The sequence below is a fragment of the Aquarana catesbeiana genome, linkage group LG09 (assembly GCF_042186555.1).
Source record: "Aquarana catesbeiana isolate 2022-GZ linkage group LG09, ASM4218655v1, whole genome shotgun sequence".
NCBI classification, from domain to species: Eukaryota; Metazoa; Chordata; class Amphibia; order Anura; family Ranidae; genus Aquarana; species Aquarana catesbeiana.
In genome coordinates, this window is record NC_133332.1 from 283,057,725 (window position 1) to 283,083,978 (window position 26,254).

Genomic DNA, 26,254 nt, shown 5'->3' on the forward strand with positions numbered 1-26,254 from the left:
CAGCCCGGCAGCCCAGGAAAAGGGGGGGATGAGCGAGTGCTCTCAACATGGGGGGGGTGCTTTGGGGCAGGGGGGCTCTCCCCTCCCTTTCTTGGCCTGCCGGGCTGCTCGCTCAGATAAGGGTCCGGTATGGATTTTTGGGGGCACCGCACGCTGTTTTTTTCTGAATTTTCTATTGCTGGCATTCTTTTGTTTTCATTTCAGGTCTCAGTGGGGAAGCCTGCTGACAGCTGATGAGTCATCGATTGTAAATAATGCGGCGGCCGGCTTCCTGACCCACTCCTTAACACCCAGCTATTCTTCACAGGGAATTTTAATCGGCCGATCATTTTTCGACTGCTCCGAATTCAAATAGTTCTGAAAAGTAGGAAATCATTCGATAATGACTATAAGAAAGGAAATAAAATGAATTATGAAATTTGATACTATTTCATTTGAAAATTTTGATGCATCCGAATCTCCCAATAACCAAAAATGTGTCCGAATTTATATTTGGACTGAAACGAATTGCACATGTCTAATCAGAGAAGAATGGACAGACTGGTTTGAGATGATAGAAAGGAAACAGTTACTCAAATAACTCGTTACAACCAAGATATGCAGAATACTATCTCTGAATGCACTACACATCAAACTTTGAAGAAGATGGGCTACAGCAGCAGAAGACCACAACATGTGCCACTCCTGTCAGCTAAGAAAATGAAACTGAAGCTACAATTTGCACAGGCTCACCAAAATTGGACAATAGAAGACTGGAAAAAGGTTGCCTGGTCTGATGAGTCTCGATTTCAGCTGTGACATTGAGATGTAGGTGGTAGGTGGTGTAGGTGGAGATGGTAGGGTCAGAATTTGGTGTAAACATCATGAAAGCATGCATCCATCCTGCCTTATATCAACGGTTCAGACTGGTGCTGGTGGTGTAATGGTGTGGGGGATATTTTCTTGACACACTTTGGGCCCCTCATTTAAATGCCAGGGTCTACCTGAGTATTATTGCTGACCATGTTGATCTCTTTATCACTACAGTGTATACACTACACTACAGTATACAGTACTACAGTTCTAATGGCTACTTCCAGCAGGATAATGCACCATGTCACAAAGCTCAAATCAAACTTGTTTCTTGAACATGACAATGAGGTCACTGTATTCCAATGACCTTCAAGGTGCCAGATCTCAATCCAATAGAGCACCTTTGGGTTGTGGTGGAATGGGAGATTTGCATCATGGATGTGCAGGTGAACATATCTGCAGCAACTGCGTGATGTTATCATGTCAGTATGGACCAAAATCTCTGAGGAATGTTTGCAACACCTTGTTGAATCTATGCCACAAAGAATTAAGGCAGTACTGAAGGCAAAAGGGAGTCCAACCAGGTACTAGCAAGGTGTATCTAATAAAGTGGCCAGTGAGTGTATATATGTATAAAAGGTTCAGAAAATAAAGTGATTATCTCCAATAGGGACAAAAGGAGATAAAGAGGAAAAGAGCCAAGGAATAAAAATAAAAAAAGGGGGAGGGGGTGATCAATATAAAAATCATATTTGTATATATACATTCATATTATCATTATACCTTAATTCAAAGAAGATAGGTATATGAAAAATAAACCATGAAAACAAAGGAGTACGTCTCCAGAACTACGCCTGCCGGCTCATGGGAAAAACCCACATCTGTATAAGCCAAAATAAGAGAGCCATTTGTGAGGTATAATGAATAAATTACAAAAAAGACATCTTATTCAAAAGAACTTCACATATATAAGTGACAAATAAATGGAGAAATGATATAAACATATATAAAAATGCCCACTCTTATCGAAGAGAAAGGTGCAAGCAAAACCCAATGTTTTAATAATGTAATACAACAAGCAAAACCCAATGTTTTAATAATGTAATACAAGTTGTGCTGTATAGCACATCTGGATATATTGGGTAGACATGTGCACACTGAAATATTTTGTTTCGGAATTTTGTTTTTGTCTAAAAAATACATTTATTTAGTCACAACTGAAATTCGTTTTTATTCATGTCATTTCGTTAAAAAATGCATTCGTCCGAAAATCCAAAATAATTAAGGTCGAATCTGTCATTGAAGGCTTATGCCGCGTACACACGGTCGGACTTTCCGGCATACTTGGTCCGGCGGACCAGAGTGTGCCGGACAATCCGCCCGTGTGTGGGCGGCGGCGGACTTTTCCGGCGGACTTCTTCCCAAAAGCCCGCCGGACCTAGATTTCAAACATGTTTGAAATCTTTCCTTCGGACTCAGTTTCGGGCGGAAAGTCCGCTCGTGTGTGTGCTGGTCCGACGGAAAGCCCGCTCGTGTGTAGGCTGGTCCGACAGACCAAATACGACACGAGGGGATGGTATTGCATCTCGCGCTCGCTGCAATAGGAAAAACAAATCTTCCTATTGCGGCGAGCGCGGGGCATACCAGGCCCTTAGGTCTGGTATGGATTATAAAGGGGAACCCCGCTACGCTGAAAAAACGGCGTGGGGTCCCCCTAAAATCCATACCAGACCCCGATCCGAGCACGCAGCCTGGCCGGTCAGGAAAGGGGGTGGGGACGAGCGAGCGCCCCCCCCCCTCCTGAACCGTACCAGGCCGCATGCCCTCAACATGGGGGGTGGGTGCTTTGGGGGAGGGGGGCGCCCTGCGCCCCCCCCCCCCAAAGCACCTTGTCCCCATGTTGATGAGGACAAGGGCCTCTTCCCGACAACCCTGGCCGTTGGTTGTCGGGGTCTGCGGGCGGGGGCTTATCGGAATCTGGGAGCCCCCTTTAATAAGGGGGCCCCCAGATCCCGGCCCCCCACCCTATGTAAATGAGTATGGGGTACATGGTACCCCTACCCATTTACCTAGGAAAAAAGTGTAAGTAATAAAACACACTACACAGGTTTTTAAAATATTTTATTAAACAGCTCCGGGGGGGGGATCTTCCTCCGGCTTCGGGGGTCTTCTTCCGGCTTCGGGGGTCCCTCCGCTTCATCTTCTCCCGGCGTCCGGTTGGTTCTTCTCCGCTCTCCGGCCTCTTCTCCCGGTGTCGCAGGTCTTCGGCCGGCCCCTCCGCTCTCTTCATGTAGCTCTATTGCGAGCGGAGGTCCGGACTTCTGGGCTTCTTGGCTTCTTGGCTTCTTGGCTTCTTGGCTTCTTGGCTTGGCTTGGCTTCTCTTCTCTTCCCCCAGATGTTGACACGACGCTCTCTCCGGCTGGACTGGTTTCTGAGGGCTGCGTTGTGACTTATATAGGCGGAGACCCCGCCCCCATATGATGTCACAGTCCCTGGGCATGCTGGGACTGTGACGTTTTAGGGGGCGTGGTCGACCACGCCCCCCGACCACGCCCCCTAAAACGTCACAGTCCCAGCATGCCCAGGGACTGTGACATCATATGGGGGCGGGGTCTCCGCCTATATAAGTCACAACGCAGCCCTCAGAGACCAGTCCAGCCGGAGAGAGCGTCGTGTCAACATCTGGGGGAAGAGAAGAGAAGCCAAGCCAAGCCAAGAAGCCAAGAAGCCAAGAAGCCAAGAAGCCAAGAAGCCAAGAAGCCCAGAAGTCCGGACCTCCGCTCGCAATAGAGCTACATGAAGAGAGCGGAGGGGCCGGCCGAAGACCTGCGACACCGGGAGAAGAGGCCGGAGAGCGGAGAAGAACCAACCGGACGCCGGGAGAAGATGAAGCGGAGGGACCCCCGAAGCCGGAAGAAGACCCCCGAAGCCGGAGGAAGATCCCCCCCCCGGAGCTGTTTAATAAAATATTTTAAAAACCTGTGTAGTGTGTTTTATTACTTACACTTTTTTCCTAGGTAAATGGGTAGGGGTACCATGTACCCCATACTCATTTACATAGGGTGGGGGGCCGGGATCTGGGGGCCCCCTTATTAAAGGGGGCTCCCAGATTCCGATAAGCCCCCGCCCGCAGACCCCGACAACCAACGGCCAGGGTTGTCGGGAAGAGGCCCTTATCCTCATCAACATGGGGACAAGGTGCTTTGGGGGGGGGGGCGCAGGGCGCCCCCCTCCCCCAAAGCACCCACCCCCCATGTTGAGGGCATGCGGCCTGGTACGGTTCAGGAGGGGGGGGCGCTCGCTCGTCCCCACCCCCTTTCCTGACCGGCCAGGCTGCGTGCTCGGATCGGGGTCTGGTATGGATTTTAGGGGGGACCCCACGCCGTTTTTTCGGCGTAGCGGGGTTCCCCTTTATAATCCATACCAGACCTAAGGGCCTGGTATGCCCCGCGACGGGGCTCGCAAGGTGTCAATCTAGCCGATAAAAGCGGCAAGATTGACATCCTTTTCTAGTCCCGTCGCACCTGAGTCACGTTCAAAATGAACGGACTTGTCCGTGTGTGGGCAAGTCCGTTCATTCTGAAAGTCCGCCGGAACTCCGGCGAAAGTCCGTCGGAAAGACGGGCGGACTTAGCCCGCCGGAAAATCCCGGCGTGTGTGGGCAAGTCCGTTCGTTTTAAAGTCCGGCGCACCTGGCGGACAAAGTCCGTCGGAAAGTGTGCCGGACCAAGTAGGATAGAAAGTCCGCTCGTGTGTACGCGGCATTATGGTGTCTGTCGAATGTTCTAAGAAGATTCAACGGAGCAGCTAAACGGTATGATGCCGGAATCGTACATTTTCGGTCTAATGTTCCGCTTACAAGCTATAGTAAAATTCTAATGTTGTATGACACTAGTAATAATTATATTTATTAATTATTATTACTAGTCAACCAACATTAGAATTCTTCTATAGCCTATGGGCGGAGCATTTGACCATAAATGTCCGCTCGCTGCGACTGCTTCATCAAATCTTCATGTCGAATCTTTTCTCTCTATGTTGAATAATCTTGGACTAATAGAGTTAGGTTATTCACATTCGACCTTTTTTGCTTTTGTCTCTACAAAGTCGAATCTTTTCTCTCTATATAGAATAATCTTGGACTAATAGAGCTAAGGTTAGGCACATTCGACCACAGGTTCGATGGACACAGATCGCTATTGTCAGCGTCATGTCGAATCTCCTATCTATATCATACTGTTGTGGCAACAAAAAGGAAAATAAAGCATTTTTTATGTTGGATCTTTCGGTTTTCGGATTCTGCACATTCGTTATCGTTTATTAAAGCGATACCGAAAATACCCGAAATTCGGACAAAAATGCATTCGGACGAAAATGACTGCACATGTCTAATATTGGGTATCAGACATGATGACGATGTTTTTAAGGTGTCTGATGGTGGGCAAATCTCTTGTACACCCATCCCATGCAGCTGGGATATCCTAAACCTTATGTGGCCTATACATATACAGCAACGACTTGTACTACATCATTAAAACATTGGATTTTGCTTGCACCTTTTTCAATGCTAAGAGTGGATATTTTTTTACATTTTCTATAATTTCTCCATTTATTTATCCTTCATATTTGGAAAGTCCTTTTGAATAGGTCCGCTTTTTTCTACTTTCATTATAACTCACCAGTGGCTGGCAGGCGTAATTCTGGAGACTTACTTCTTTGGTTTTAAGCTTTTTCATATAGAGTGCCTTGAAAAAGTATTCATACCCCTTGAAATTTGCTAACTTTTTGACATGTTACAACCAAAAACGTAAATGTATTGTATTGGGATTTTATATGATAGACCAACACAAAGTGGCACATAATTATGAAGTGGAAGGAAAATTATAAATGGTTTTCAAAATGTTTTATAAAAAAATATCTGAAAAGTATGGCATGCATTTGTACTCTGCCCCCTTTACTCTGATATCCCTAACTAAAATCTAGTGGAACCAATTGCCTTCAGAAGTCATCTAATAAGTAAATAGAGTCCATCGTTTCATCTCAGTTTAAATACAGCTGTTCTGTGAAGCCCTTAGAGGTTTGTTAGAGAACCTTAGTGAATAAATTTGTGGCAAAGTTTAAAGCAGGGTTAGGTTTTTTCAAAAATATCACCTTCCAGTAGGACAACATCCCTAAACATACAGCCAGAGCTACATTGGAATGTTTAGATCAAAGCATAATTATGTTTTATAATAGCCCAGTCAAAGTCCAGACCTGGATCCAATTGAGAATCTGTGGCAAGACTTGAACATTGCTGTTAACAGATGCTCTCCATCTAATCTGACAGAGCTTGAGCTATTTTGCAAAGAAGAATAGGTGGACATTTCACTCTCCAGATGTGCAAAGCTGCTAGAGACATACCCAAAAAGACTTGCAGTTGTAATTTCAGTAAAAGGTGGTTCTATAAAGTATTGACGCAGGGGGACTGAATACAAATGCATGTCACACTTTTCAAATATTTATTTGTAAGACATTTTGAAAAACATTTATAATTTTCCTACCACTTCACAATTATGTTTCACTTTGTGTTGGTCTATCACATAAAATACATTTTTGGTTGTAACATGATAAAATGTGGATAATTTCAAGGGGTATGAATACTTTTCCAAGGCATTGTACCAATTTTCTTTGGATTAAGGTATGACATGCATAAATTATAATATGAATGTATATATACAAATATAATTTTTATATCACCCCCCCCCCCCTTTTTCTCTTTATCTTCTTTTGTCCCTATTGGAGATAGTCACTTTATTTTGTGAACCTTATATACAGTATATATGTACTTAAAATATTTTGATTTGTTTTTCTTGTGTTTTCTTTATAGTCAGAGCTACATGTATAGAATGATTGAGATCAGGGGTCTCCAAACTTTCTAAACAAAGGGCCATTTTTTTGTCCTTCCAACCTTAGGGGGGGCAGAAAGTGGCCAGTGGGAGTGGAAATTTTCCTGCCATCAGTGGGAGTAAACATCATCACATTCGGTATTAGGGTGAGGAATAGTATTCCATTGTTGGTATCAAAGGGAAGCATAGTGCCCGATTATTGGTGTCAGTGGGAGACATGCTGCCCCATTTGTCAGTGGGAGAAATGCTACCCCATTGTTGGTGTCAGTGGGAGAAATGTTGCCCCATTGTTGGTGTCAGTGGGAGAAATGCTGCCCAATTGGTGGTTTACAGTTGGCAGAATAGTGTCTCATATCAATGGGAGGAATCGTGCCCCAAGGGCCAGATACAGACAAGCAAAGGGCTGCATCCATCTCCAGGGCCACAGTTTGGAAACCACTGATTTGGATATATATGGTCCTGATGAAGAGGGCATTCCTGCGACATGTGTAGACCAACGATACTTTGGGTCAGAGATCAACAGAATCAAAACCTCATACCTACTATATCTTGATGCTTTGTAATTTGTGGTATACATAATGATTTTAATGAATGTTTTTAATATGTGATATAATAAAATGTGATATTTTTATATAAATCATTTTGAATGTGGTTCTCAGAGGCATATACAAAATTCCCTTTTGACTCTCATTAATTTGCAAGTGTTCTAATCTCTTTATACCCTATCCAAAACTAAAAAAAAAGTTTGCCTTTAGTTATATTTTAAGGGGTGTGATGTATTGTGGCTTATACACATTGTGGGCTGGACAATGTCATTGGCTGTTGAGAGGAACGAAACATGCAGGATGTCAAGTTAGTGGCCTACACTGTGCAGTCTTATCCCCTTTACAACATACAGATGCTTTTGTATGAGTCCTGGGTAACATCCCAGTGCCAAATCACTGTGTCAGGAAAACAGCTATGCACCCTGCATCTTATGTAAGTAAAATCTTGGTTCTGAATGTTGATGCTAATGTTATGGCAATTGGTTCCACTAGATTTCAGTTAGGGGCTTTAGAGTAAAGGGGTCTGAATACAAATGCACGCCACACTTTTCAGATATTTATTTGTAACAAAAATTGAAAACCATTTATCATTTTCCTTCCACTTCACAATTATGTGCCATTTTGTGTTGGTCTATCACATAAAATCCGAATAAAATACATTTATGTTTTTGGTTTTAACATGACAAAATGTGAAAAGTTTCAAAGGGTATAAATACTTTTTCAAGGCACTGTAGATGTGCTGCCACAGCATCTTCTTTATTATTTGATGTTTTGTGTATGTGGTATGTGCTTGTATACCCCCCTCCTATCTACCATCCTGCTAGAAGTTTCAGTTTTGCCCTCACTGACTAAGGAGGGTTTCAGACAAGAAGGTCTTTTAACTTCTTATGGGGCGTACACACGGGTGGATTTTCCGACCGGACTGATCCGATGAACTTTCCGACGGACTTTTGACAGACTTCGACTGACTTTTTTTATGAACGGACTTGCCTACACACAACCGGACTACGGACGGACTTGCCTACACATGACCGGACTTTCCGGCAGACTATGTCCATCGGTCTTCCCGACGGAGTTACGACGGACTTTCCGAATTAACGGACTTGCCCACACACAAAAAAGTCCTTTCATTTTGAACGTGACTCGGGTACGACGGAACTAGAAAAGGAAGTCAATCTCGCCGCTTTTATCGGTGAGATTGACACCTTGTGAGCCCCGTCGCGGGGCATACCAGGCTCTTAAGTCTGGTATGGATTTTAAGGGGAACCCCCATGCTGAAAAAGTGGCGTGGGGGTCCCCCCCAAAAGCCATACCAGACCCTTATCCGAGAACGCAGCCCAGCCAGTCAGGAAAGGTGGTGGGAATGAGCCTCCTGAACCGTCCCAGGCCGCATGCCCTCAACATGCGGCCCCCCCACCCCAAAGCACCTTGTCCCCATGTTGATGAGGACAAGGGCCTCTTCCCGACAACCCTGGCCGTTGGTTGTCGGGATCTACGGATGGGGGGCTTATCGGAATCCGGGAGCCCCCTTTAATAAGGGGGCCCCAAGATTCCGGCCCCCCACCCTATGTGAATGAGTATGGGGTACATCGTACCCCTACCCATTCACCTAGGGAAAAAGTGTCAATAAAAAAACTAACTACACAGGTTTTTAAAGTAATTTATTAGACAGCTCCGGGGGTCTTCTTCCGACTAAGCTGCTCTCTCCGGCCTCTTCTCCCTGTGTCCGGTTCTTCTCCCACTCTCCGGCCTCTTCTCCTGGTGTCCGGTTCTTCTGTCAGCTCCTCCGCTATCTTCTGACACTCTTTTGCTAGCGGTGGCCCGGACTTCTGTGTCCTCTTCTTCCCTCTTCTCTTCTTCCGATGTTGACACGACGCTCTCTCCCGCTGTAATTTTGTGTAAGCACTCCGCAATGACTTATATAGGTGGTGACCCCGCCCCTTTATGACGTCACAGTCCCGGGGCATGTTGGGACTGTGACGTCATAAGGGGGCATGTTCATCGGGTGATGTTGACACATGTCAAATGCTACACACATGTCAAATCTGTCCTAATGTGGCCAGATTGTGCAAGCTTCTGGAGGCACTATGAGATGTGCCTTAACCACCAGAAGACCATGAGAAGACCCTTTAAGCATGACTTCTGAGTTTCTCAGCCTTTTGGCTAAGATCAAGTCTAGTGTCTGTTCCTATCAGTTTTCAGGAACAGGATCCTCTTGTTGTGTGGAGGCACCAGTTAGTAATTTCTGCTCTAATGTGGGAGGTATCCCAGGTTTATTCTGCCCTGGTGTACCACAGTTGTTCCTGGTTGAAGGAAGGACTCTCCCTAAATGCTAACACCTTTCTGGTAGCAATTGCCTGGCCAGGGGCCAGGGGCCAGGAGCAAGGATCAAGGAACTTCTGATGTGCTCCCTGGTGGTGGTTTCCCAGAGGTGCCAGAAAAACACAATGGGTTTGGGACCCAACTGAGTTTCACTGACACTTGGGCACATCACTCATTGCTTTTCTTACACACACCCTTTGAGCAAGCCTTTTGGCTAGTCGGGAGAAATTTTTATACTGGCCAAAAGGCCCACCTTTTTCACTATTTATCACAGGTATGTGGTTTATTTATTTTTTCCTAACAGATGAAGGGTGCAGGACATAGAGGCCTGCACTGATGTTGTGGAAGGGATCTGTGGCCTTTGGGACTTTTTTCTCTCCCCAACTGGAAAGCCCCCCCACCAAGTACTTGGAGGACCAGCTTTGGCAGGTCAATAAGGTACGCGATCCCCTGGCTTTGGCCTAGGTAGACCATAGAGTGCCTTGCTCATGTCAGGAGCCTTGCGCTTAGGGGTTCAGGGATTGAGGCCTTTCCTCCCCTTAGAGGTCAGACCATTACTGTACCCTTGTGCATGTTTTTTTCTTTACAACTCTGTTTATAAATTTTTGTAATAAAGAACAACAGTGAACCTTCTGCCCATGCAGGGGCACAGTTAGGAACAAGAAAATGTACAATTTGTTACAATAAATATGAAGCAGGGTTCCTCGGCAGGCTGCCGAAGCAAAAGCACATAGGAACCCGTAAAACAACAGACACAATATACCCAGAAACCTGGGAGAGTAGGGTCAAGGACCTTATGTGAAAAGAGAAACCGAGGGAGGAAAAGAAAATGAGGAAAGAAAAGAAAGAGAAAGTTTGGGGGTGGGGGGAGAGTCAGAGCCCAACCCCCTTAGACTAGGCCAAACACTCCTCAAAAAAGTCACAGGGCACTCAGGCTACCTGAGTCTATGGATGGAAGGGAATAATTGAACCATGGCTCCCAAATTTTCTGAAATTTAGGTTGGGAATCATACAGAATGATGGACATCTTTTCATTGACTTGAATTGAATTCATAGGGTCCTTCACCTCCTAAAGTAGAACCGCCGTTTTTTCCCAAGCTCTCCCTATCACTTGTTTGGCTGCCAGGAACAGATACCCAGCCAATTTCTGCTGCCTTGGGTGTAGACGCTGAATTGGGAAATGTAGGAGGGCTAAACAAGCAACCTTGGAAATAATGAGGTGAAAGTGTTTGTTGTGCACTTTTTTTGTGTGCTGTGATTTCACGGTAATTTTTTTGTGTTCACAGGGTTTCCACAAGCACTGCACTGTGGAGCTCTGTAAAAGAAAAGAGAATTACTGAATTGCTTTTCTTAACAATGAAAAGCACACCACAGTCTCTTCCTATTACTCTGATCATATAGCTACTCCACTCTCACATTCTCTCAAGAAAAATTAAACCTGCTTTTTACTGCTATACTAGAGTACTATATTATTAGTGCTTTCTAAACAGTTATGCCTGACCCCTTATACTAAAGTCACCTCCAATCTCTCAATAAAACCTTTGTTATCTTATGAGCTGTCATGTTTATTCCCCACTCTGGCTGCCCACGCTATGATGTGGGGAAGAATGAGGAGGTAGTATTACTCATCCTCCCCCCACCTCTATCTTCCTCCTACCATTGCTGTTCCTGCTCTAAAAGCAATAACGCTGACATTACTGCTCTCATTCAGCTCCATGAGAGAGTTGGAGATACAGAAATATGTTGATTTTCCAGGTCTGCTCAGGAGTCTACGGGAGATGCAAAGCATCTAGGGAAACCTGATATAACTGAACCCTGAAATATTGTGTGGCTCCTGAGTTTACTCTTTAAGACTTATAAAAGCTAAGATATGACATCCAGTAAGAGGCTGAATATAATGGTCATTTTAAATGAGGGGCGTAACTAAAAATCACAGGGCCCCTTAGCAAAATGTTGTATGGGCCTCCACCCCCCCACAAAAAAAAATGAATAATGAATGTTGGCACTTCAATCATCACAGCACCATGGTTGTTATGGTGTCAGGATGATTGAAACACATTATCTCTATTATTACATTGTAATATAAAATGAAATAGTTCAACTCACCATAATGCAGAATCAGTGGGAGCCCTGAGCGTGTCACTTGCCAACGTCACCTGCCACAAGTTGCGGATTGTCACTTGCTACAAGTTGCGGATTGTCCACTTGCCACGTCACTTGCCACACATTGCGGATTGTCCACTTGCCACATCACCTGCCACACATTGCGGATTTTGCCACATCACCTGCCACACGTTGCAAATTGCCCACCTGCCACGTCACCTGCCACACATTGCAGATTGTCCACTTACCACGTCACCTGCCACGCATTGCGGATTATCCACTTGCCACAAGTTGCGGATTGTCACTTGGCACATCACCTGCCACACGTTGTAAATTGCCCACTTGCCACGTCACCTGCCACACATTGCAGATTTTCCACTTGCCACGTCACCTGCCACACATTGCGGATTGTCCACTTGCCACGTCACCTGCCACACATTGCGGATTGTCCACTTGCCACATCACCTGCCACACATTGCTGAATGTCCACTTGCCACAAGTTGCAGATTGTCACTTCACTTGCCACAAGTTGCAGTTTGTCACTTTCCTGCTAAGGTGGGGAATGGGGATTGACACTTCCTGTTTCGCAGTCTGAGTCAGGCAGCAGAGAGATGATGTAATCTCTCTGCTGCCTGCACAGTGAGTGAGGGCCGAACTGCCGGGATGCAGGGCGGGCCCCGGGCAGTCAGAGATGATGTCATTTCTCTGCTCCACCACCCGCTGATTTGCCAGTCCAGTTGCCAAGCCTCCCAGCTGGCAGCGTCCTGTACGTTCCCTCACCTGCCACACATTGCAGATTGTCCACTTGCCACGTCACCTGCCACACATTGCGGATTGTCCACTTGCCACGTCACCTGCCACACATTGCGGATTGTCCACTTGCCACATCACCTGCCACACATTGCTGAATGTCCACTTGCCACAAGTTGCAGATTGTCACTTCACTTGCCACAAGTTGCAGTTTGTCACTTTCCTGCTAAGGTGGGGAATGGGGATTGACACTTCCTGTTTCGCAGTCTGAGTCAGGCAGCAGAGAGATGATGTAATCTCTCTGCTGCCTGCACAGTGAGTGAGGGCCGAACTGCCGGGATGCAGGGCGGGCCCCGGGCAGTCAGAGATGATGTCATTTCTCTGCTCCACCACCCGCTGATTTGCCAGTCCAGTTGCCAAGCCTCCCAGCTGGCAGCGTCCTGTACGTTCCCTCACCCGCCCGCCAAGCCGCCCAGCTGCGTCTGCTCGCACAGTAAGTGTGGCTGTACGAGCGCCGAACGGACGGGCAGCTCGGCGGCTTACCCGACGCCCGCTCACTTGCACGCCTACTTGGCTTCGGGGCCCCATAGCTATGGCAGTAGTTCCACCACTGGTCATTTATGAGTAGGTTATTGTACATCAATATTACTTTATGACATGTAAAAAGGGTTCTAAAAGCAATAGATATGTTGCAGCAGTTAATATAACAGTAAATGTAGAATTTCTCTAGCTAAGACTTTCATAAGTCTTTATACCAGCCATCAAAAATGGCGGCCCACAGTCCGAACACCGCCAGGATACCAGTGTAGTACCACATCTCAGCAGTTTCTGGGACCGTGGGTGCACGTGTGCACCCAGCCCCCCTGCTGCTCGTGGTTTCCCGGCTCTCACTCCTTGCTGTTAGAGAAATTATACTTTAAATGTCAGTTATGAAAGACGCCATTTTGATTATCATGGCCTAGAAATAAGCTATAGTGATAATATGGAGTCAGCAATATATATATACTCAGCAATATAATATGCTTAGATGTGCAGTTTTGAATATATCCTGTATTGATGTGCAGTTTTGAATATATCCTGTATTTTTGTGTTGACTTGGGGAGTTTTCAAGTCAGTATCCTGTAAGCATTGTTATATGAAGATAACAGTCTGTAACAGACACTTCCACCTTTCCTGTTCTGTCCAGAATAAAGTTGAAAATACATGAGACTGGGCATGTTTTAAGACAGGAAAGGGGGGTGTCCAGGGCTTATAAAAAACATGTACCACAGTATTTTCCTTAGAAATGATGAAGGCTGCATGAACGTGTAATTCATTTCTCTTGCATATGCAATAAATATTACCTTGATGCCCGAGGACGGTCTGAGACGGTGAATTATTTCCCTAACACTTGCAAGGTATGGTATCTTGCAGCTCCCACCCCTGCAGCTTGCTACCTGTGCTGACTCCTGCCCTCAAGGTATGTGGGGCAAACTTTCTGTTAAGGGGTTCGCTGATGGGCACATTTTATGTTATGGTTCACTCTGATGGGCACAACAAAATGTGCCTAGCAGAGTGCCCCTTAACATAAAATGTGCCCATCAGTATGCCCCTTACTTTATAATAATGGGTACACTGATGGGCATATTTTAGAATTGGGGCACGCTGATGGGCACATTTTATTTTAAGGGGCACGCTGATGAGCATATTTTATGTTAAGGGGCACATTGATGGGCATATTTTATGTTAAGGGGCACACTGATGGGCATATTTTATGTTAAGGGGCACACTGATGGGCACATTTTATGTTAAGGAGCACACAGACCTCAGCCCAAAGAAAAATTTACAACCGGGCCTCCTTGATTTTTAATTGAATACCCCTGGTATAAACTCAGCCCCATCAATCCACCATGTAATGAAGATGAACAAAGGCAAACATCTTTGAGGTCCAGCCTGGGAATCAGCCATGGATGTCCCCACAGATACAATAGACAAATGAGTGTAGACAGGAAATTATTATACAGGAAATGTTTTTTTGCAGAATTAGCAGGTAAAAAAGGGGAAAAGGAAAAAGCCTGAAAAAAAGAGCAGCAGCTACAGCTAAATACTTTAGATGGGCTTTAATAATGATGATCTCATAATCTGTCATCCCTCAGAGTGGCTATGGATCAGGCAGTGGACTGCGGCAGATTAAGGCTGGGTTCACATCTATGCAAATTGGATGCGGGGAAATTTGCATAGCAGGAGAATGTGACTGGCTCTCTATGGAGCCAGTTCACATATCTCCACAGCAGGTCTGTTGCGTTCTGCAGGAAAAACGTGTGCCTTTTTTGGTCTGTTTTGGTCTGTCTGAAACGGTGTACCAGGACGCACCTCTGCTGTGCGACGGATCCTTTTAGATGTGAGCCCAGACTCAAGTGTTCTCTGAAGCCTACTGTAGTTGAAACTAGCAGGATTTTAATTAGGCCTTCCCAACATGGAAAACTGGACATAATGGCGTTTATTTAAAGTGGGAGGGTCAGGAAGGGGTTAAGTGCTACTGGTGATCAGCAATTAATTGCATTTCAGAGGCTAGTCAACAGGAGGTGATATCTCACTACCTCACTGCCTGTTTTAACCCTTAAAAGGCAAAATCTTTGCACGTAGTTGCAGAGCAGTTGCGCTACAGCTCTTCTAACAAGGGGGTTTAATTTTTTCCACAGCTGTGAAGCAAAGCATGTGTACAGCCCCAAGCAGCTGCATGTCCTTGTTTGGGTAGGGGGAGGGACAACAGCTGAACTGGCTCCTTTTATCCCTCCTGGCCACCCATCTGAGCAAACCCTCTGTTTTTTTTTCTTCCATCTGTTCACAAGACAAAGACATCAGTGATATTTTGGATTTAATACAAAATGAGGATTAAATAAAAAAATCATATAAGCATCAGTGGCGGCCCATCCTTTAGGGGGCACAGTGGCACTGCCCCCCTAATCCATGCGCCCGGCCCCTAATCTCCATGCGCTGTACGCATGGATTTCATTGTGGGGGTTTTTTTTGAAGCACGTGATTAGAGCTGGAGGCTTCAAAAAGGGTGCCCACCCACTTGTGTGACACTAGCGAATTATTCACTAATGTCTTCCTGCTTCTCCTCCCAGCCAATCAGGAAGCGGGTCCTGAGACCTGATTTGCCAGGAGTCTTAGGAGTCTTAGTGTGAGTGGATCAAGAGCTGTGCAGGAGGGGGATGGGGGTGCGAGTGAGGGGGCCAGGTCTGTTTGCCGCCCCCCCAAAATATTGACCACCAGCCGCCACTGATATGCATCTTTTTTAGCTTTCCGAACAGCAGCTCTGCTTACTTTACAACCCTGCTTTTAAAAATGAAGCTAGCCATACATGGGGAGAATTTTGGATATTGATAAACAAGCAAAAATTCACTCAATGGGTGGTCCTGACAGCCGCCTCCTGTACCAACATCCCTTGATTGAAAAATCCAGGCAAAATATTGTTGTTTGAACATTTCCTGCATCCAGTAAGATGTACAAGCGGTTCGGGCATTTTGAAGGCTGAAGCAGAATATCCACATTTGTAGCAGGCTGAATGGGAAACCAAGAAATCTGTGTATGGCCAGAGTTAGGGCCGGTTCACACCAGAACACAATGACCTCACAAATGCACTTCTGGAAGAATGGTCAAACATTCCCATAGACACACTACTAAACCTTGTGGACTGCCTTCCTAGAAGAGTTGAAGCTGTTATAGCTGCAAAGGGTGGGCCAACTCAATATTGAACCCTATGGACGAAGACTGGAATGCCATTAAATTTCATGAGTGTGTAAAGGCAGGTGTTCCAATACTTTTGGTTTTATATATATATATATATATATATACATACACTATATTGTCAATTCGGATGTCTGCCGTAACACACACATGAACTTTAATGGCATCCCTGTCTTAGTCCGTAGGGTACAATATTGAGTTGGCCCACACTTTACAGTTATAACAGATTCAATTCTTCTGGGAAGGCTGTGCAGGCCAGTCAAGTTCCTCCACCCCAGACTCGCTCATCCATGTCTTTAGGGACCTTGCTTTGTGCACTAGTCCAAATCATTTGGTGGAAGGGGGATTATGGTGTTGGGTTGCTTTTCAGGGGTTGGGCTTGGCCCCTTAGTTCCAATGAAGGGAACTCTTAAGGCGTCAGCATACCAAGACATTTTGGGGTGAATTAGAGCATAGACTGTGAGCCAGACCTTCTCGTCCAACATCAGTGCCTGACCTCACAAATGCGCTTCTGGAAGAATGGTCAAACGTTCCCATAGACACACTCCTAAACCTTGTGGACAGCCTTCTCAGAAGAGTTGAAGCCGTTTTAGGGGGCCAACTCAATATTGAACCCTGCAGACTAAGACTATGATGCCATTAAAGTTCATATGTGTGTAAAGGCAGGCGTCCCACTAGTTTTGACAATATAGTGTGTATACAGTATCTCACAAAAGTGAGTACACCCCTCACATTTTTGTAAATATTTTATTATATCTTTTCATGTGACAACACTGAAGAAATGACACTTTGCTACAATGTAAAGTAGTGAGTGTACAGCTTGTGTAACAGTGTAAATTTGCTGTCCCCTCAAAATAACCCAACACACAGCCATTAATGTCTAAACTGCTGGCAACAAAAGTGAGTACACCCCTAAGTGAAAATGTCCAAATTGAGCCAAAAGTGTCAATATTTTGTGTGGCCACCATTATTTTCCAGCACTGCCTTAACCCTCTTTGTCATGGAGTTCACCAGAGCTTCACAGGTTGCCACTGGAGTCCTCTTCCACTCCTCCATGAGGACATCACGGAGCTGGTGGATGTTAGGGACCTTGCGCTCCTCCACCTTCCTTTTGAGGATGCCCCACAGATGCTCAATAGGGTTTAGGTCTGGAGACATGCTTGGCCAGTCCATCAGCTTTACCCTCAGCTTCTTTAGCAAGGCAGTGGTCATCTTGGAGTTGTGTTTGGGGTCGTTATGTTGGAATACTGCCCTGCGGCCCAGTCTCCGAAGGGAGGGGATGATGCTCGACTTCAGCATGTCACAGTATTCATGGTTCCCTCAATGAACTGTAGCTCCCCAGTGCCGGCAGCACTCATGCAGCCCCAGACCATGACACTCCCACCACCATGCTTGACTGTAGGCAAGACAGACTTGACTTTGTACTCCTCACCTGGTTGCCACCACACACGCTTGACAGCATCTGAACCAAATAAGTTTATCTTGGTCTCATCAGACCACAGGACATGGTTCCAGTAATCCATGTCCTTAGTCTGCTTGTCTTCAGCAAACTGTTTGCAGGCTTTCTTGTGCATCATCCTTAGAAGAGGCTTCATTCTTGGATGGCAGCCATGCAGACCAATTTGATCCAGCGTGCGGAGTATGGGCTGAGCACCAGCAGGCTGACCCCCCACCTCTTCAACCTCTGTAGCAATGTTGGCAACACTCATATGTCTATTTCCCAAAGAAAACCTCTGAATATGACACTGAGCACGTGTACTCAACTTCTTTGGTCGACCATGGCGAGGTCTGTTCTGAGTGGAACCTGTCCTGTTAAACCGCTGTATGGTCTTGGCCTCCGTGCTGCAGCTCAGTTTCAGGTAATCTTCTTAAAGCGTAGGCCATCTTTATTTAGAGCAACAATTCTTTTTTTCATATCCTCAGAGAGTCCTTTGCCATAAAGTGCCATGTTGAATTTCCAGTGACCAGTATGAGAGAGTGAGAGCGATAACACCAAATTTAACACACCTTCTCCCCATTCACACCTGATAGCCTGTAACACTAACAAGTCACATGACACCAGGGAGGGAAAATTGGGCCCAATGTGCATATTTTCATATTTTCACAGGGGTGTACTCACTTTTGTTGTCAGCGGTTTAGACAATAATGGCTATGTGTTGAGTTATTTTGCGGGGACAGCAAATTTACACTTTATACAAGCTGTACACTCACTACACTATATATAGATATATATCTATATATATATAGAGAGATCTATATATCCATACACACACACATACATACACACACACACCCAGTATATATAAATATAATTATTTCTTTTTTATAGTGATCACATTATCTTCTGTTAAGGGGAAAATCAGGTAGTACTAAGTATTACCAAAATAACGGACTTTTTTAGGCTAAGAAACAATAAGGAGAAAATCTAACGAAAACAATTAATTTTATTGAAATTTACATAGTAGTAGATAGTAGTGCACTTTCGTTCGTTAAAACAATGCCAGACGGTTTGTGTGTAAAAATTAGTAAGGCTGGGATGCCGATGTGCTCCACGAACTCAAAACCGAAAGTGATGTAATGACACCGTGGCTCCGCCCTATGCGTTTCATCACTTAGACATCATCGGGAGCAGCCAATAGCAAGCCTGTCAGCCAATTATCCAATGATTAGACACTTCCCCCCAGCAGCCATTCACTGGGAAGATCCGTGTGCTGTTGTTTTTTAAACTCCCCAAGCCCAGAAGATCATTAGAGAAAAAAAGTCTGGTCTGTAATTCCATATAGAGCCCGGTGACCATATAGAGCCCGGCAGCGTATAGCTGTTACTAAAGATGAAAGGATTGCAATCAGTAAGGGTAAGCTTAAACATAAGTCAGTGCAAGAAAATATCCATAGCGGCTAGCAATGTACTTACAACCGGTATTTTCATAAAGAGCGTGCCCCTGGGAGACAGCCGTCCACTGCACACAAAATTGTGTCCATGAGGGAGGCTTTTTATATCCAAAATTGGTAACAGCTGGTCGTAGCAAACAAGCGTCATATGACGCAATGATAAAAAAGAGCTGCGTGTGCTAAGACTTATGGGTAGTGTAGGCAATACCAGAACATCAGCGCCCAATGTGTCTGCGCAGTAGGTCCAAAGAAACAGACCGAGTGGGACAGATAGAATCACACATCCAAACGGTGCAACGTACGGGAACAGACGATACCGCGCATGCATCAAGGTATTGGAGATGCATTATGGGCAATGCAGGAAACCTAGTCCATTACATATTCTCACTACATATAACTCCCGACAATTGGTAACCACCGAATAGATGGCATAAGTAACGTAAGTAAGCCCTTTACATCCTTTATACCAGGACTACTAAATGTCCATTTGCCCCTGCTTCTAGTTCCAGTTATCGTGGATTTAGTAAGTCTTTTTTTTGTTTTTTGCACTGCCCTCTTACTGATATATAGTATCATTAACATCCTATTACTGATCCTATTACTGATATCGGTTGTATTCTGTTTTTTTCTTTTTTCTTGTTTTAGTCTTCTAATCCTCAAATCTATTGTTCATCCTACCATGGATATTATAATAGTGTATTCCAAACTAAGGTACCTATTTTGTTGTCTGCCCTTGATCTATGTGTCCACGGGTGTCTAGCACATGTTTCTGTTTTAAACTTTGTTTGCCTATGCATCAGTTGTGTTTTTAATTGCTTTGTATCTCATTTCAGATAGAGAAGCATATTCTCTTATCTGTTGCATCTTTGAACCTTGATCGTGTCCTGAAGAAGCCTAACAGTGAAATGCGTAGACGCACAAGGGCTCATTGCACATAATATACAGATGCACAGTATATGATGTTTTTACCCTTTTTGATTATTCTATGTAAATTTCAATAAAATTAATTGTTTTCATTAGATTTTCCCCTTATTGTTTCTTAGCCTAAAATGTCAGCTATTTTGGTAATACATAGTACTACCTGATTTTTTCCTTATTCATGGATATGGCTTCTCTACTGCACTTTTTTTCTTTAATGGTCTTCTGTTAAGGGGCTTGGGGAGTTTAAAAAACAACAGCACACGGATCTTCCCAGTGAATGGCTGCTGGGGGGAAGTGTCTAATCATTGGATAATTGGCTGACAGGCATGCTATTGGCAGCTCCCGATGATGTCTGAGTGATGAAACGCATAGGGCGGAGCCACGGTGTCATTACATCACTTTCGGTTTTGAGTTCGTGGAGCACATCGGCATCGCAGTCTTACTAGTTTTTACACACAAACCGTCTGGCATTGTTTTAAGGAACGAAAGTGCACTACTATCAATTTTAAATAAATTTGATTTACGGAATTACACTATGGATATCTTTATCATTTTTATACATGTATGAGACTGATGGTGCAGTAGAGATTAACTGCTTAGGGACCTCTCAATGTACATATACTGCAGCAGGGTGGTCCTTTAGCATGAAATCACGTACCTACGTAGGAGAATTACTATTAGCCAAAGCAGCATACAGTGAATGCCAAGTAGCCAATACACTTTAATGTGGTTGATTTTATTGCATTAACTCTTCAAATGCTTGCAATGGTATGTAAGTATTCACCAATATTATGGTGTGAATCTCCAAACACCACACACTAGCTAACAAGCAGTTTACATTTGATAAACTTTATTGTATAGTATATAACACATCAAACACTAGTAAAAGTATCTTTTATGTATAATTGTGCTCAGCCCAATAGGCTAGCAGTTAGCACCTCTACCTTCAAACATTCAGGTATTGAAAGACTCATGGGTTCAAATCCCACAGAAAAATCCTAAAAGATTGCATTGGTGGGAAAAGGAGAATGCCAGTTAGCCAATTAGCCAAAGCAACACAATATATATATATATATATATATATATATATATATATATATATATATACACTGAAAATAGGTGATTGCCAAATAGCCAATGCACTTTAATGTGAATGATTTTATTGCATTAACTCTTTAAATGCATGCAATGGTATGTAAGTATTCAATTATATTATGATGTGACATTCCAAACACCACACACTAGCTAAAGGGCAGTTTACATTTCTTTGTTTGTTTATTTTAATTCACTTGTGCACTGAAAAAATAAACACAGCTGGTGGATGGTAGGTTGGCTGTTGTTTGAACTCATACCATGTGTAGTGTGGAGATATCCAAGCAGATCACTAAGCCATTGTGCTAAGTACAAGACCTGTGTAACAGTGTAGTATTATTAAAGAATGAACATAAATAATTACTGCTTTATAGTCAACTAAATTAATGAATAATAAATCAAAAACATGAAAAAAACAACATACAACAAATAGGTAACCTAAATGATTAATACATGTAACTTTACAGAATAGCAGACATTACTATGTAAAAATCATTCAGAACTGCATTTCTTAGAAAAAGAAGGAAAAAAAACTAGGAATACTAATTGCAATATAAATCAACAGATGCACGGGAACTAGAGCACATCTCTGATAAAAATGTTTCTTTCACATACACGAATCATGGTTACAGTACAGTGCTATATAACAACTTGATAAGAATTGGCATTTGTATATACGCGGAAGCGCTAATTAGCGGCAATTTAGAATTTATAAAGGGTTGTTCCCCGCTTATATCGCAAATTTTCATGCGCAAATTCACCGGTTTTGTTTCCATTTGGCTAAAATGGGCGCTATTATTTGTCATAGTGCCCAATACTTCCTGGCGTTATAGTAAATGACCCCCTTAGTGTCTGATTTGTCCGCTGCAATGTCGCAGTCCAACTATAAGTCGCTGATCGCGGCCATTACTAGTAAAAAAAATAAATAAAAATCAATAAAAGTTCCATAAAAATATCCCATAGTTTGTAGACGCTATAACTTTTCTTTTGCCCAAACCAATCAATATGGACTTTACCAAAAATATGTAGCAGAATACATATTGGCCTAAACTAATGAAGAAATTCGATTTTTTAAATTTTTTTTATTGGGTGTTTTTTATAGAGGAACCTAAAAAATATTGTTTGTTATTTTTTTTTCAAAATTGTCAGTCCTTTTTTGATTATAGCTCAAAAAATAAAAAACAAAAAATATAGATCAAATACTACCAAAAGAAAGCCCTATTGTGGGAAAAAAAGGACATCAATTTTATTTGGGTACAGCATTGCACTGCCGTGCAATTGTCAGTTAAAGTAACGCAGTGCAGTATCGCAAAAATGGCCTGGTCATGAAAGGGCTTAATCCTTCTGGGGCTAAAGTGGTTAAAGAGCAAGGAGTAACAGCTACCTGCTTACACTGGGAACCTACATGCAGCCATTGGTGCTGTGAATGCTGGATACCCCCTAGAGGGGAGAGCTTTCCGGTGAATGTGGTATACAAGGGTTAGCACGAGTGAAGACACCGGCACATCGCATGATTATTAGGGATCCTGTGATTTTGTGAAGCACAATTTCATTGTATATATGGTTCAAGCAATCCCTTTGCAACATTACATCAAGTACTAATATCTTCTAAGGACATGTCACTTTCCACCAAACCACCATTTATGAATATAGCACTTATAACTTTAAAGCGGGGTTCCACTCAAATTGTTAACTTAATCTTACCCCCTTCAGTTAATTGCATAGATGTTCAAATGCCGCACGAAAATTTTTTTTATCACTGTAATTACCTTTATATTGTACTTTATTGTGGCACTTCCTGTCTCTCCTCCCATGGGAGTAGGCGTGTTTATTGCCTTTCCCCAGTGCCGCACTGTCTCCTGGGAGCTTAGTGTCAGGCTTCCCAAGATTCAGTGCGGGAACAATGATCATGCGCGTGAACAAGCTGTGAATGAACAGCATTCACTGCATCCCGGAAATCAATGCTTGTGGGCTTCACATGCCCACAAGCAAGATGGAAACAGCCAGCATCACATTTTTAAAGTTATTCTTCAGTACGAAAACAGACAGAGGCGGAAATATTACACCCAAACTGTGAGTATTATTTTAGGATTAGCAAAGTGTCTCAATGACCTAAAAAAAAAAAAAAAGATTGGTCGCCGGACTCCCACTTTAAAAAATGCTATTTTTGCACTACTAATTTTTTTGTCACCTTTATTGATTTAATGGTACATGAATTATATATTGATGTTTTAGTTAACATATATTTTATAAAATTTGGTTTATTAGGGTGTAATACTCTTATTGGTCATACCATTGGTTTGTTGCACATGTTTATTGATTAAGACACATACTGAAGTTTGTATTAATACACCTATTACTAGCAGCCAGCGCTACATCCACTACAATCTCTACTATACCCTAAAATCTACAGTACCTAGGTAGTTGTTTAAGTGGAGGCAGCAGCTATGCACAACCACCATTTAATCCATAGCGCGGAACTACCCTTCTACATTTCCAGGCAGGCTGTTCCCCAAGCACAACCATAAAACTGACCACACTGAGATGCTCTCATTCCTAGTGTGGTCAGTTCGAAATAGGAAAGCAGTCAGACTGGCAGGATCACAAAATATTTCATACAAACAAAGCAATAAAAAGAAAACAGGATACGTTTTCAAAAAAGTACATGGTACAGCAGGCACATTTTAGGAATATGAAATGTTAGGGTAACATACTCTTTAATTTTTATTAAGGTTGCTCATAATAACTAATCGACTGTTTTTAAAACCGCACTAGAAAAGTGACAGCTGAGAGAGAGAGAGAGAGAGAGAGAGTGTGACAGCTGAGAGAGAGAGCAATAAATACAGCACATCCATTTATAGCTTTTAAGGTATGCTAAAGTGGTGCCTCATATAGTAATATTTGATTAATGTCAACACGCCTATTGTGATACTGTAGCTTGATTAATGGTTCCCTTTAACCCATTTCTGTAAATTGGCCCTGGTGTTAATAAATGCACACAGTGACTTACCTGACGTTTTGAAAGATGTGAGTTCTACTGCCTAGGAGATGAACACAAAGAAAAATGCATTTAAATATTTAGTACAATATGCCTTCCAGTTCACACACACGTGTGAGTATATACTGTGTACTGCATATGAGGATCAGAATGGACTGATGCCATCATTTTGCAAACCAAACAAAAGCCTCCATGCTACCTGTTGCAACACAATCCACTACCCCATGACCAGTATAAGATCCCCCCCCCCCCTTTTCCCAGCTCATAACAAATTGTTATTATTATTTTACATTATTTACAATATAGTGCCACAGTTTGCGCAACTTTTTATAAAATGAAGGCAAAACAGTACAGTTACAATACAATTCAGTAAAAGAGGTTTCAGAGGGCCCTGTTCATTAGAGCCTTCAATCCAAAAGGGAGAGCCAAGTTATACAAAAGGTAAAAACCGTGATGAGCTGATGGAGAAAGTAAAAGTTTGGTTGATGGGTTGAGACAGGATAAGCTTCTCTAAAGAGATGGGTTTTCAGGGATTGCCAATAGGTGGACAGAGTAGGAGATCGACAGATAGATTAAGGTAAGGAGTTTCAGAGGATGTGACAGGCTCTGAAGAATTCCTGGAGGTGAGCATGGGAGGTGATAAGGTAGCAGGAAGTCTTGGGAGGACTGAAGAGAACTGTTTAGTTGGTGTTTTGAGACAAGGTTAGTAATGTAGCTGGGGTCCAAGTTGTGGATGGCTTTGTACACTTACTGGGCTTGCACTCGCGACTTGTTCATTGCAGCTGAAGATTATTGGCATATATGATTATGAAGCGCTTATTCCCTATTGTTGGGTTGACACTTGTGACATGTGAGTGTACCTAAATGTTTTTAATAAATAAGTCATTTTAAATGGTTTTACGCTACGCTACGGACATTTTCCTTCCTATCCCTCATACAAACCCCATGCACGATTGAGTTGTATTCGAGAGAGGAGTTGGGAGCAGCAACATTGAGTCTTTCCAGCTGGATGGTTTTGCACAGATCGCTTCTGCTGGTTTATAACTTGACCAGTCATTGTTTCTGGTGAGTGATCTCAGACCATATGGTGAAGGAGCACATCGGTTGTTAGAGCACTTGGATAGGATATTCATTGTTGATCACGTTTGTATATATATTTTTTTATGTGTTTTTTTTAAATTGACTTTTTTTGATCACATATGGATTCACTTTTCAGCACTTTATGGACATATAGTAGATGTTTACCTCTGCACTAAGCACTTTTTATAGCACAGATTATTTGCACTTTGTAATATTTGCACATTTATTGATCGTTTTATTGCTAATTAATTATGGTTTATACTGAGGTGTTTCACCTTGAGACACATTCATTATGTTATTTTAGTAATGATGTATGCACTGCACAGTTTACACATCAATTTTTGCAATTAGGTATACTAGTGGGTCACTTGATTTGGTTGAGACAATATAAGATTGCGCTGCTCTTTCTTCCTTTGTGTTTAAATTAAAAGTCAGCAACTACAAATATAGTAGCTGCTGACTTTAAAAGAACTTCCAAAACTGGATACCTGCTCCCTAAAAAAAAAAAAAAACCTCCAAGGAGGGTAAGAGTAGATAGAGTGGAACTTCCCTTGTAAGGAGAAGTTCTGTTTTAAGGTAATTTTACAGTCTGCTTTTCCCTTGTTGTTATTTTTCCAGATAAACTCTTTTTCGTTATTTAGAAACCACACAGAGGTTATACTTTTAGTTAAATACCTTAATACTGTATAGAGTTCAGTGAATGTACAGTTCTTGACCAATTGCAAAACGATAAAAACGTGCAACTTAAAGAACCAGTCACCACAGTCATTAAAGTGGAGCTCCAGTCCCCCCAAAGAAGTTAAAAGCTAGCAGCTACACATACTGTAGCTGCTGACTTTTAATATAAGGACACTTACTGTATATCTGTCCAGGGATCCAGCGATGTCCTCACCCAAGCCATTTCTTCAATCAGCTTCGGGTGCAGGAGCCAGCATCTTAGGTAAGGGAAAGTGACAGTAAAGCCTTCCAGCTGCACAGCTGGCTTCCTGCTGCGCATGTGCGAGTCGCGCTGTGCTTTGTGAATGGTCCCGCAGTCTTCTGGGACCTGTGATGTGTCCAAGAAGGCAGCTGGGGGAAGGAAAAAGGATCCAAATGTTTCCACGGCAATCTGACCAGAAGTGGGAGCAGGTACCTGTCAAAAC

At 43.3% G+C, this 26,254-nt stretch overlaps 1 protein-coding gene across 1 annotated transcript in view; it reads right to left on the reverse strand.

The window, feature by feature from the left end:
* ADGRD2 (adhesion G protein-coupled receptor D2) overlaps window positions 1-26,254 on the reverse strand; it is a 1,056,485-nt gene that overhangs the window by 32,017 nt on the left and 998,214 nt on the right. Inside the window, exon 25 of the mRNA XM_073600363.1 lies at window positions 24,045-24,075. Coding sequence (XP_073456464.1) covers window positions 24,045-24,075 — 31 coding nt within the window. The remainder of the gene's footprint in view (window positions 1-24,044; window positions 24,076-26,254) is intronic.